Below are 12,948 nucleotides of genomic sequence, written 5' to 3' on the forward strand. Positions count from 1 at the left end.
AGCAAAGAGGTAGAATTAACCCAAATGCCCATTAATGACAGACTGGATAAAGAAAATGTGGATTTAAAAGTGACACATGCACACATATGTTCATTGCAGCACTATTCACAATAGCAAAGACGTAGAATTAACCCAAATGCCCATCAATGATAGACTGGATAAAGAAAATGTGGTGCATATACACCAAGGAATACTATGCAGCCATAAAAAAGGAACAAAATCATGCCCTTTGCAGGGCATGGATGAAGCTGGAAGCCATTATCCTCAGCAAACTAACACAGGAACAGAAAACCAAACACCACATGTTCTCACTTATAAGTGGGAGCTGAACAATAAGAACACATGGACACAGGGAGGGGAACAACACACACTGGGGCCTGTCGAGGGAGGGCAGGGGGTGCAGAGCATTAGGGAAAAGAGCTAATGCATGCTGGGCTTACTGACTAAGTGATGGATTGATAGGTGCAGCAAACTACCATGGCACACGTTTACCTACGTAACAAACCTGCACATCCTGCACATGTACCCCAGAATCTAAAAAATAAAATACAATAAAAGTAACTAGGTTTCATCAAAGGAAAGGTAAACACAAGCCTCAGTACACACCAGATCAAGATAAGGGGTCATAAATACCTAATGTAAACTGAAAGCATGGCCCGCTACCTTGGCAATGAATTTCTCCAAACTGCAAGTGTTTACACCCTGATGCCAGTCCTTGAGATTAAGTCTTATAACAATGGTTTATGTTTCATAGTATCAACTTCTACGGTGCTAACCATGCAGACACTCAGAGAGTCAGTACATACATTTTGTACACACCCCAAGTGACTGTCTCAGGTCACATGCCTCCTTTGCAGGAAGGGCTCCTCTAACCTTACAACACTGCTAACAACAGACTCTATCACACTTCCTTTATATACTTCCTAGCATTTGGCACCATCTGGTTTCACTTTTCATATTAATTTGTTTACTTACTTATTCATTGCCTCTCCCACTGAAACATACACTGTATGACATGTGGGGAGGAGGGCAGAAAGGGAAGTCTATCATGTTCACCACTGTAAACCAGGCTTTCAATAAATTTTTGTTGAAGTGGTTGTAGCTCCTGGAATATCATATTTAAAACACAAATCACTTCTTTAGACAGATAATGCACCTTGCCTTAGACTGAAGGTTCAAGCATATTAAAATTCTGCCTCATGATTTATATGAGGAATTCTAGGCAGAAAGTACTTTAGAGGATATGCAAGAAATGCATATGAAGTTCTTGTCTCACACAGTTGACTCATCCATTGGCCAAAACAAATTTGTTTAGTACTTTTACATGCTATATGTGATACAGAGGTGATTTAAAAATTATTAATCTAGCAGGGGACATATAAGTCAAGCATAAATAACTAGAATTAAGTTTAACTGCAACAGATACTCTAAATCAAATGAGATCTAAATCACAGATGGCAATACAACAGTATAAAACATTAATTTTCCCCAAAATAAATCTACAGAGTCAGTGGAGAATCAGCCAAATTCCAAAAGTACTTTTTACAGAACCCAATTTTAAGAAGTGCATGTGAAAGAATGAAAGTCCAAGAAAGAAAATCTGTTTTTTTAAAAGAACAGAGATAAAAAGATACAATGTTTTAAAAAATAATACTAACATGTTAATGATGTGATAAAATACCAATAAATCAATGAAATAAAATAGGCAAAACTTTTCAAACTGTAAGTCAAAATCTATTAGTGGATCAGGAAATCAATTTCATAGTTATCACCAGATTTGTTTTTTAATGGATTGGAGTAAAAGAGAAATTATCAGAGCATAACAAACCTATTAGGGGTAAGTGTTATTTGATGAATATTTTGTTTCATATGTGTGTGAAAATGCAATTGGTGCATTAGGTTACAAAGTAAAATGTACTTCTTACTCTGGGAAGCACTTTAATTACTCTGAAAAGAAAAAAGAAATTGGGAACTGAAATATGATTAGAGTGTTATTTCAAAGTTATCAGGAAAAGGAGAACTATTCAGTTAAAAGCATTGAGACGCTGGCTAACAGTACAAAATAGTAACCACAAAATTAGTTCCTTCTGACATACAAAACATAAAACTGTATCATAAATGGGTTAAAAAGTGAAAAGTGGAAAAGTATGCAAATAATAGGATGAAACACATAATGAAACTTCTTCCCAATTAAAAAACACCACATAAAACTTTAAAGACAAGTGGGAAAAAATATTTGCAACTTCTATAAAAAGTAAAAATTCAGTATCCAAAATTTATGCCTACTTCATTTAAATTAATTCAAAACATAAAATATAAGCCTACTATGTGGGTCAGGGGAAGGCGTCAACTGTCAAGATGTTTTGAAGGACAATCTGGAAGTATATGATAAAATAAAGATATACATAATTTCTCACTGAGCAATTCTACTTTGTGGTAGTTATCATAGAGAAAACATTCACAATTATGCCCAGAGAGATATATGTAGGGTGTCCCTTGCTACATGGTTTACAGCAAAAATATATTAGTAAGCTGGTGTATTTATACTGTGCATACAAGTTAAAAAAAAAAAAGCTAGATTCATATGCAATATGACTAGATCTCCAAAAACTAATGTTGAATGACAAAAATCAATTTTCAGAACAATATATATGGACTAATACCACTAAAACTAAAGAGTACAAACAATACTACATAGTTTTTATAGATGCACACATACACACACACCCACACTCAGCATGGGAAAGAAACACATTGAACAGAGTTTACAATTGGAAAAGAGGAGAGAGAACAGAGATAGAAATGGCGGTAATTCAATGAGACTTGAACTTCATCAGTCAAGTTTTTTATTTCACTTCCTGAAGTTCTATTTGGATATTTTTCAAACCTGCTTTGTCTTTTTAAAAAACAGTATAATATTCATTCTCATGTTTTTAATATTTCTTTTATTTCTCTACCTAGTATTTCTATAATCTGAAGCTCTAGAATGTCTAATCCTACCTCTCTTTAGCTCTGTTAGAGACTGTGTGTTTTTTTTTTTATATTTTTGTTTTGTGATATGTTGAGACATGTAACAGCAGGGATTATGTCACCAGGATGGACAACATATTCCTCCACAGAGGGTTTTTAATTGCTTCCCTGTGGAAGTACTACCTGGCAGGGTCATTTCTGTGTTATTTCTCAGCTCAGAGGCTCCTGTACAGTATAATGCAGGTAATATAAATTTGCAATTTAAACTGTGTTGAGGACACACCCATGTCTTTAAATAACAAGGAAAATCTTTGGGGGTTTGGAGGTTTCTTGTTTTAAAATTATTTTTATTCATATTATTTTTAGTTAGCAGATAACACTGGAAATCTTTTGGTTTAAATGCCTAACAAAACTTTAAAAGAAAGAAGTCAACTTGTCATCTTGTGCTGTTGGCTGATTTTCTTCCCTAAATCAAACCTTTCCCTACATTTACAGACTAGGAATGATAGTTTTCTGCAGGTTTTCAGGTCCAACTTTCCTCCTTGCATGAACTTAAGGCCTTGTTTTTTATATTTTTGTAGCTCTTAAAACTCAAGTATCTTGGCAACAAACACAGGAAACCTAACACAATATTCAGTTAACGGGCTTCATGCCCTGATCACCAATTTTGATCAGTAGAAACTTCTTCACTTCTGTGTAGATAGCCATATATTTAAAAGAATGTTTAGGTGTGGCAGGAGGGTTTTCAGATTCTCTAATTTACTCTAATGCTGAAAATAATGTTTTAATATTTTCAAAACGGAACTCATTTTTACTTACAGAATTAAAAATTAACAAAAATACAGTAAATACATATCAGAGAAGCAGGAACATATGTGCTTCTCTGCTATGTGCTTTATTGAAGATGGGCTCTTGGCTCCATTCTTAAAGAGAGGAAGGATTTGAACACCAGTAGGGGGGAAGGAAGAGACAGGTTCCATTTACAGAGTGTGAGGTCCTGTGCCTGTGATTCAGCACCATCATCTAACTTTATGGTGAGATTCTTTCCTAAATGTTAATCACAATATTATTAAATCATGTGTACTCTCACAATAAAGGGATGGAAAACATGTGCAGGGCTCTCATTTTTAACGTGTAGAACAGTGGAGGTAATTTTCAAATGGGGAAAATTTTGTCCCCCAGGGAATGTTTGGCAGTATCTGGAGATATATCCAGCTTTCATAACTTAGCAGGTGCTACTCACATCTAGTGGGCAATGGCCACTGCCACTTGTGTTGCTATGGGTAGATCCCTCTTCCATCTTTGCTTTCTCTGACTCTCTATGAATGTTAGGTCTCAATTTTTTTCTCTGTACATCAACAGTCTACATATCAGGTTGGACGAGTGCCTTTGAAAAATATCATAACATTTGCAGCATTGGAGTCATGCTAGGATCCTTTCTACAATGAAGTATTTTCACTTATTTTCTTCTTCTCAATCTTATCAATCACCTGTCCCTAGAATCTGGGCAGTCCTAACCTAGACCTCTTGCTGGCCTAGATTTAGACTATGTGGTTGTCTTTCCTTATCTTGACTAATCTTCCTGAATCTTACATTGTGCCTTAATTTGCACATCTGCACCTCTAATGTCTGCTTATATTACCTCCTTGGCTCACAAGGACCTGTGGGACAGCTGCTCACATCTCAACATGTAAATAAAATGTTCCACTGGGTCATCACAGAAGACCTGATTCCAACGTTAACAAGTTGGTCAAGGAAACTGTCAGCTGTTTATTTTTATTTCAGTCTCTTCCGTTAAATTATAACACACGGATTGAGAAACTAAACACTAACATGCAGAGAGGAAAAAAGCAAAAATAAAAATATATGGTGGTAATACAAACAACACAATGAATTCCAAATACTATGGACATTCAAAAATTAAGTACAGTGATATAAAAATAGTCCATTATAAAAAGATCTGTTTTAAAACCTCTGAGAGCAGAAAAAATACTTTTAGTTTCAGTCAAGTCAATTACTTTCACAAATTTAAGATTAAGCAAGTGCAATTTCTTTTTTTCTGGGGGGCAGGGAAGATGGACTCTTGTTCTGTCACCCAGGCTGGAGTGCAGTGGCACCATCTCAGCTCGCTGCAACCTCCACCTCCCAGGTTCAAGTGATTCTCCTGCCTCAGCCTCCCAGGTAGAAGGGAATACAGGTGCCTGCCACCACACTTGGCTAATTTTTGTATTTTTGGTAGAGACAGTGTTTCGCTATGTTGGCCAGGCTGGTCTCGAACTCCTGGCCTCAGGTGATCGCCTGCCCCGGCCTCCCAAAGTGCTGGAATTGCAGGCAGCAAATGCAACTTATAAAGCAATAGCTTTAGTACTAAATAAACCTAGAAATAGCAATAAACCTAGAAAATAGCTTTATTTTCATAGTTTACTACATCATTTCAAAACTAATGTCATTCTTCTTAAAATAAATATAATTGATTTAATAATGCCGTTAAACGAAACAAGTAACTGGGCATTAAGAAAGGCTGCAAAGCATAATGGTTAACAGCACAGACTGGGCACCAAGCTGCCTGCATTTAAAACTGTAGGCTCTAAGCTCCAACTCAGGAACTGTGATCCTGGTCAGTTCACTTCGTCTCTTTGTGCCTCTCTTTCCTCACCTGCAAACTACAAATAGTAACAGTACCCAATTCATTGAGCTGTTATAAGAATTAAGTTATTTAGAAATACAAACATGGTACATAGTCAATATCATGAGTTTGTTAAGTAAATAATTAGCAATATTTTTAAAATATTAAAATAAGTAAACAACTAAGCTTTTACGAATCAAAGGCCATGTTTTCATTCTCCTGGACACAAGAATCCATATGTTTTCCAGTCTCAAGAATCTTTGAATAAGTATGTGTGTAAAGAGCCAGACCAAAATCTTTCTGGTCCAAAATTTGCAATTAACGTTATTGTATTTGAATCTCTCTACAAGAAACATTTTATCCTAACAGAGAGATTAACTTCAACAATGGCCAGAGGGAAAGAGAAAATAATAAGTAACAACATAGAAATGTCATAACTATTGTTTATAGACAAACACGAATAATGACAAAATCAATATTGATACATATCAAACAACATTTTGAAAATATGAAAACACTCCATTTACAAACAGTAAGTTAAAAATCTTAACAACAGTATGAAGAAAGTCTATGGTTGATAAGGTGAAATTTGATAATCAGGAATTGGAGTAACCTTGTCATATTCAACTAAATTAGACCAGAGACCCGGTAATAAAGAAAAAAAAAAAAACACTTGGGACACAAAGCACCTGCCTGGGGCTAATACTGCAAGCCAGCTGCTGAAATGACCTGGTATAACTTTAAAACCAGTTTTACCTAGCAGCTTCTGAAACAAACCACCATGACTCTAAGACTAATTTACCGACCTCCATCACTCACCAGTCAGAGCTTGTAAGCTCCCAAAAACTTTGTTACTGCTAATAATGAGTTTTTTTCCAAAACAATATATAACATTTCTCTCTAATAAAACCTCTAAGCTTCTCTTGGTTTTTCAGTCATACTGAAGACCATTCTACTCTCTGTGTATGCCCTGAATTCCAATTCTGTTCTACCAAACAGAACATTTTGTTTAGAGATTTATCTCGATATTTTTTTTTTTTTTTTTTTTTTTTTTTTGAGACGGAGTCTAGCTCTGTCGCCCAGGCTGGAGTACAGTGGCGCGATCTCGGCTCACTGCAAGCTCCGCCTCCCGGGTTTACGCCATTCTCCTGCCTCAGCCTCCCGAGTAGCTGGGACTACAGGCGCCCGCCTCGTCGCCCGGCTACTTTTTTGTATTTTTTAGTAGAGACGGGGTTTCACTGTGTAGACCAGGATGGTCTCGATCTCCTGACCTCATGATCCACCCGTCTCGGCCTCCCAAAGCGCTGGGATTACAGGCTTGAGCCACCGCGCCCGGCCTCATCTCAATATTTTTATTTTACATTGACTCTAAAAATTAGAAATGTATCTTCAAATTTAAATTCCATAGTTCAGTAAAGGTAGCTTCTAAAACCAAACTTTTTCATGGGAAGGCAACTAGAGCAACAACCTACATGGAAATGTAACCATTCAGTGCCCAACTCTGAGATCTAATGTTTCTAAATTGATGTCAAATCTTTTCTTTTGTCAAAAACAAATCCAAACTTAAACGAAGACATTAGTTTTATTATTATTATTATTTGACAGAGTCTCACTCTATTCCCCAGGCTGGAGTGCAGTGGCTCAACTTCAGCTCACTGAAAACTCCAACTCCTGGGTTCAAGCGATTCTCCTGTCTCAGCCTCCCAAGTAGCTGGGACTACAGGCGTCCGCTACCATGCCCAGCTAATTTTTGTATTTTTAGTAGAGACAAGGTTTTGCCATGTTGGCCAGGCTGGTTCACTTGAACTTCATCAAGTGAACCACCCGCCCTGGCCTCTCAAAAGTGCTGGGATTACAGATGTGAGCCACCATGCCCAGACTGAAGACATTATTTTATAAAAGACTATTGCAGTAGAGAAAAAGCTCCAAACTTAAGATCTGCAAGCCTCCCAAAAGTAAACAGAAAAAGGTTATTTTTTAATATGGGATAAGCAATGAAGCAAGAACTTTTTAGGGAAATTGGGCAAATGAAAGAGTGTACACAGACAGCATGACTGGGCTGCAGTCAGCCAATTCTCAAAATGTTCTTCATTTTAATGCTTGCTCGGAATTAGGGCAAGCCACGTTTCAGGGGTCTGTAAGGAAGAAAAAGGACAGACTAAAGTTTAATTAAGCCAAGACAGAGGTAAGTAATGGATAATGGCAAACAATTAGTCTCTTTATAACAGTGGGAATACGGCTTTAAATAGCACTATTTAGAATAAAAGAATAGGAGTTAAACCCTCCAAACAGGTTAAGTAAGTAAATAACCAGCCTGGTAACAATTAAAAAGTCCATTTTTTTGTTCCTGCCCTGAGCATTGACCGTTTTGTTTCCAGGCCCCAGCTGTACTGGTTGAGTAAGGGGTGCCCTCCTGCCAACATTGCCAGGCTGGTTAAAGAATGTGCAAACTGCTTTCTCACATGAGTCTCTTAAAGAAACATTTCATCATAACAGAGGCAACCAACAACTAGCACGTGCAAAAAGTAAAAGAACATAGGAAAATTATAATAATTATTTTTTACAATAATGAACTCCATTCATTGGAATGGGGACATTTGGGAACAAACAAAAGCTGTACAAAGTTACAAAAATGCTCCCCCAAAAAGCTCAATGCAAAGATTCCATTGTTATCAGATTTGGAAACAGACAGGTACGCACATACACACACTTTCTATTCATATTAAACAGAAATAGAAAAACAGTTCATAAGACTAGAGGACAGTTAAAAACTAGATGTGTATTTGGAAAAACCTAACTATTGATTTAATAGCTAGGTGTGTGATGTTTTAAATTCTAATTATACAATTTTAATATTGTTCCTAAACCAGATTAATCACTCTTAGGAATTTAAAAGACTGAGATTACTTTGGAAACATGGAATCCAAAACTGTGAAAGAAAAAGCAGAGAAAGCAGGGCTGGGTTTAATTTTGGAGTTCCTTTCTTGCTTCTCCTTAGCACAGTGACTCATTTGATATCATCTTTACTTTCTCTGGCTAAAGGTCTTCCAACAGGTACACAAATTCTCTTCTTGACCTAGAGTGATGTAATGGATGTACCAGCAGGAATTAATGAAAACATAAGAGTATCTGCAAATCAAAATTGATTCTCCCTTTTCTCAGGTATCCATTTTCTGGGGAGCCATTCTTAGCCCTAGCATGTCTGGAATATTTTCTTCCTTTTTGTGCCCCCAGTAAAACATCCTCACCACATGAGATTCCCAGCACACTACTGGTATGTTTTTCCCACCAGGCCAGGAACAGGGATTACCACTTCACAAAGCAAAAAGCAGCAGCTTTGTTTAAGAAAAATTGCTTAAACCCTTATTTTGGAATTGCCTTATTTGAAACATGATACATTTACCAGTCAGTGATATGTTATGACTCTCCGAGGAAAAGTTATTTGCCATCATTTCTTCTCTGAGAGGTAGACTTGTAAAAGGCAAATCTATAAGAGAAAGAACACGTGATTACACACTCTTACCAAGAGTAAATGACTATCTAAAAACTACTTTGCAACAGCTAAAATACTGTTGAGAACTATTAATGAAAAACTGTGTTTTCAGAAAGCTCAAAGTCTTACATACTTCAAAGACATTTAGAGATATATTAGACTATTAAATGTGAAAAAAATTTCTGATTTTTTTTTTTAACCTAAAAATCCCTACTGACTTACATCAGATGGCTTTTTTTAAAAATAACACCTTCCATTTTTACTATACTATTATAGTTTCTTTACAAAACATAAAAAAACTGAAGATAACAAAGAATTATATGAGAACGCCGGAAAATGGAAAGACATGAAGAAGCAGAGAGAGAAGATGAAAGAAGAGCAACAGGCAGACCTTAATAAAGGGAATTAAAAAAAAAAATTGGGCTTCAGGGAACAGAGAAGATAAAATGGCTGACAGGCCACTTTGGGTTGCTATTTGTTTTCCAGCTATGGTTACCAAGAGGCATGCCCTCTATCACCTGACTTTCAGTTTCCTCTGCCTCTGTGACTTCTCTCTCCTTTTGAACTTTCATTAAAGAAACAAGGTTTCTATTTCCACCTCTCTCACTCTCCTCGAAGTTACTTTATTTATTTTATTATTATTATTTTTTTAATTTTTGAGACACAGTCTCATTCTGTCGCCCAGGCTGGAGTGTAGTGGCGTGGTCTCGGATCTCTGCAACCTCCGCCTCCCCAGTTCAAGCGATTCTCCTACCTCAGCCTCCCGAGTAGCTGGGGCTATAGGCGACCGCCACCACACCCAGCTAATTTTTGCATTTTTAGTAGAGACAGGGTTTCATCATGTTGGCCAGGATGGTCTCAATCTCTTAACCTCATGATCTGCCCACCTCAGCCTCCCAAAGCGCTGGGATTGTAGACGTAAGCCACCGCTCCCGGCTGACAACATGGCCTAATGTTCCTTTTATTTTAGAGTACCAGACCTTACCTTCCAAGAAACCACTCAAATATATCAAACAAGTCAGAGAAGGTGGAAAAAAGGCTTATTATTGTAAATTTGGCAGCATTATTCAAATTAAATCCCATTCAATTTAAATGAAACCTGAGCCATTTTTATTGCACTTTTTAAAAATAATCTGTTCAGAAAGTTATTTCTAGTACAATATTAGATTTCCAGTTCTTTCATTTTCTTATATGTATGAAAAATGTAATCAAAGTTGGTGATCCCTTTCGTTACTTTAGCTTTAAAACACGGCTTTTACAATATTGCCTAATAAAATAACGTACCTGGCAGAACCTAACTCTCCAACAGGCTGTGTTCCTAAGGTTTAATCACCTCTAAAACAGCTTTGGAAGTTTAATGCACTTCCTAAACCACCACCATGGCACATGTATACCTATGTAACAAACCTGCACATTCTGCACATGTATCTCGGAACTTATAATACTTTCAAAAAAGAAGAAAAAAAGTCCTTAAATAACGTATTAAATCAGACTACCCTCTCACAATGATTACACAGGAAAATATGTACAGAGTTTCTCACTGGGCTATTAAGTATACAAGACCTTTCCTCCAGTCACATCTAGTAGTCATTCATTCATTCATTCACTCATTCATTCATTCATATTCATATCCATATTCTCCCATTCTCCCTCTCCTCCCATTACCCTCCCTCTGTCTTTTCCCCCTTCTCTCTCTTCCTCTTCCCTCCCCCCTCCCCAACTCTCTCTCTCTCAGACACACACACACACACACACACACAAACACATACATACACACTGCTTAAAAGAAAGGCTCCCATAAATGTTATTTTCCTAATGAAAATTCCTTGTTTCCATTCTTGGGGCTAGCATACTTAGAAGTTATATTAAAGACAAAATATTTCAGGAAGATCAAGGCAGACGATATTCACTTACGGACAGGAAGCCAGGTGGGGGTGGATGAGAAGGAAACAGCTATTCTACTATATCATCTGTTCTGTGAAGCCTGCAAAATGTAAGCTTTGGTATCTTTGCTTTCCTCCCCAGGGATACCCCCACTACAGAGCAGAATACAATCTTAAGGGTTCTTACTATACTCTTTAACCTTTTTGAGATTTCCAGCATCATTTATTATTATTGTTCACAGTATCAGTAACAGTAAGAGTGACATACACTAAAGAAAAAATGTGTTCTGTCATTCTTATTCCTATTCCACTTAAGTAAGTGAATCTGATGCACACTTGGTACTGATGGGGAATATGAAGCTGGGCAAACTTGGTCCCTAAAGGGCTATATGGATCATAATGGCCGGGGTTTAGGCCCACAATTTGAGATTGAGAGTCATTAAAATTTCAGAGCAGCACCCATTAATGCATAGTACAGACCAAAACTAGTCAGTATATTTTATACAAATTGGCACATGGGCTAGAGTGTGAAGCCTGAGCCTGGTGGTGGAAGGAGGGTGAAGATAATTCCACGGAGATGAGCTCCAATGCTGGGGCTACTCTCCCTTACTGATCACTAGGACTTGTCATGGATGGGCTCAACAGGGACCTGTGTTAGAACAAGGAGAGAAAATGAGTCTAAGTTTGGCTTTGGCAGAATCTAAGCTGATGACAGTTGAAGGAATCGGAAAGGAAGGAAACATCAAGTTTCCAGAGGTAGGGAAGTCTGGGTATTTCCAGACTATACAAGCTGTTGAGGCCATTTCCAATTGAAGGCTCACATATTAAAAATACAATCAGACATCCATAAACCAAACACCACCAGTACCTTAACTTCATATTCCCTTTAAAGCATTAATCTTGATCAAGCTTCAGGTTCCACTGAAAATGCCCCAAGTGCAAAAGAACATGTATTACCGCTGTGTGGTTTTTGCCTTAGGAAAAGTCCCTTAAAGAGGCAATATACAGAAATGCCTTAAGTGGAAAAGCAGGGCAGCCTACAGAAGGTATTAGGACAGTAAAAGAAGTTCTTTGTTTAGGCAAGATATTTTTTAACTAAAAAAAGTGAGAATGTAAACCTTATTGCTTTTAGTTGGAGGACAGCTGGCAGGAGGCTGATTCAGTGAACACTGGGGTTTAAAGGAAATTGGCAGGAGACTCAGGCAGATGTGGTTTGAATACTTCCCTAAAAGGATTAGGCTGAGTCACAAAAAGAAGTATAAATTAGAGAGGAAGGAATCTGGGGTCTTAATTCAAATTCTGTCACTGACTTGTTACTTAGGGTTTCCAAACGCAGTATGCCCAGCTCAGTGCTTTGAAAATATGTCTCCACTGTAAACCTCACCTGATAGGGGAAAAAAATGAGGATCAGAAAAGTTGTATAAATATGAGCGATGATGCCAAGATCATAACATGCATTTCTCAGTTATCAAACTCACCCTTTCTTAATCACTGCTGGAAAATTTCCATATAGCATTCTTTTACAGGTAGAGACAAAAATATCAACATGAAAGAGTAACATCAAATATTTGCTCAAGAAGTCAAAAGACTTTTTTCTCCCTTTGCAGGGCAGATGAGGCATGAGACTACTGCATCAAAGAATTGAGTAACATCTTAATTTTCACCTGTTATAATTTTCTGTGAAATAGCAAAATGGTCTCTACTTAGTTTTTCACATATTATATTTTAAAATATGTGTTGCTAGAAGGGCTTATAATTTATTCTACTAAGACTTTCAAGTGAAATAAACATGCTATAATTCTACTTAAAGGTATTAAGGTAACATTTTCACATATTTCATTTTGAGGGCTTCATTTAATTGAAGTTGGGAAGAAAAATAATTAACACTAGAAAACTGCATTGGGTCTTAAGATTTGCTTTTTTAAATCAGTAAATAAATGCAACTACATCTCTGATTAAGAATAAACATTCTCTCT

General features: G+C 36.9%; 1 protein-coding gene across 2 annotated transcripts in view; it reads right to left on the minus strand.

Annotated features, from left to right (window-relative positions):
- EMB (embigin) overlaps positions 1–12,948 on the minus strand; it is a 55,115-nt gene that overhangs the window by 32,632 nt on the left and 9,535 nt on the right. The window contains exon 2 of one of the 2 annotated variants that reach the window (XM_010362266.2): positions 9,000–9,083. The exons of the other annotated variant lie outside the window; for it this stretch is intronic. Coding sequence (XP_010360568.1) covers positions 9,000–9,083 — 84 coding nt within the window. The remainder of the gene's footprint in view (positions 1–8,999; positions 9,084–12,948) is intronic. 2 annotated transcript variants of the gene reach the window in all.

This window comes from Rhinopithecus roxellana, chromosome 3 (assembly GCF_007565055.1).
Source record: "Rhinopithecus roxellana isolate Shanxi Qingling chromosome 3, ASM756505v1, whole genome shotgun sequence".
NCBI lineage: Eukaryota > Metazoa > Chordata > Mammalia > Primates > Cercopithecidae > Rhinopithecus > Rhinopithecus roxellana.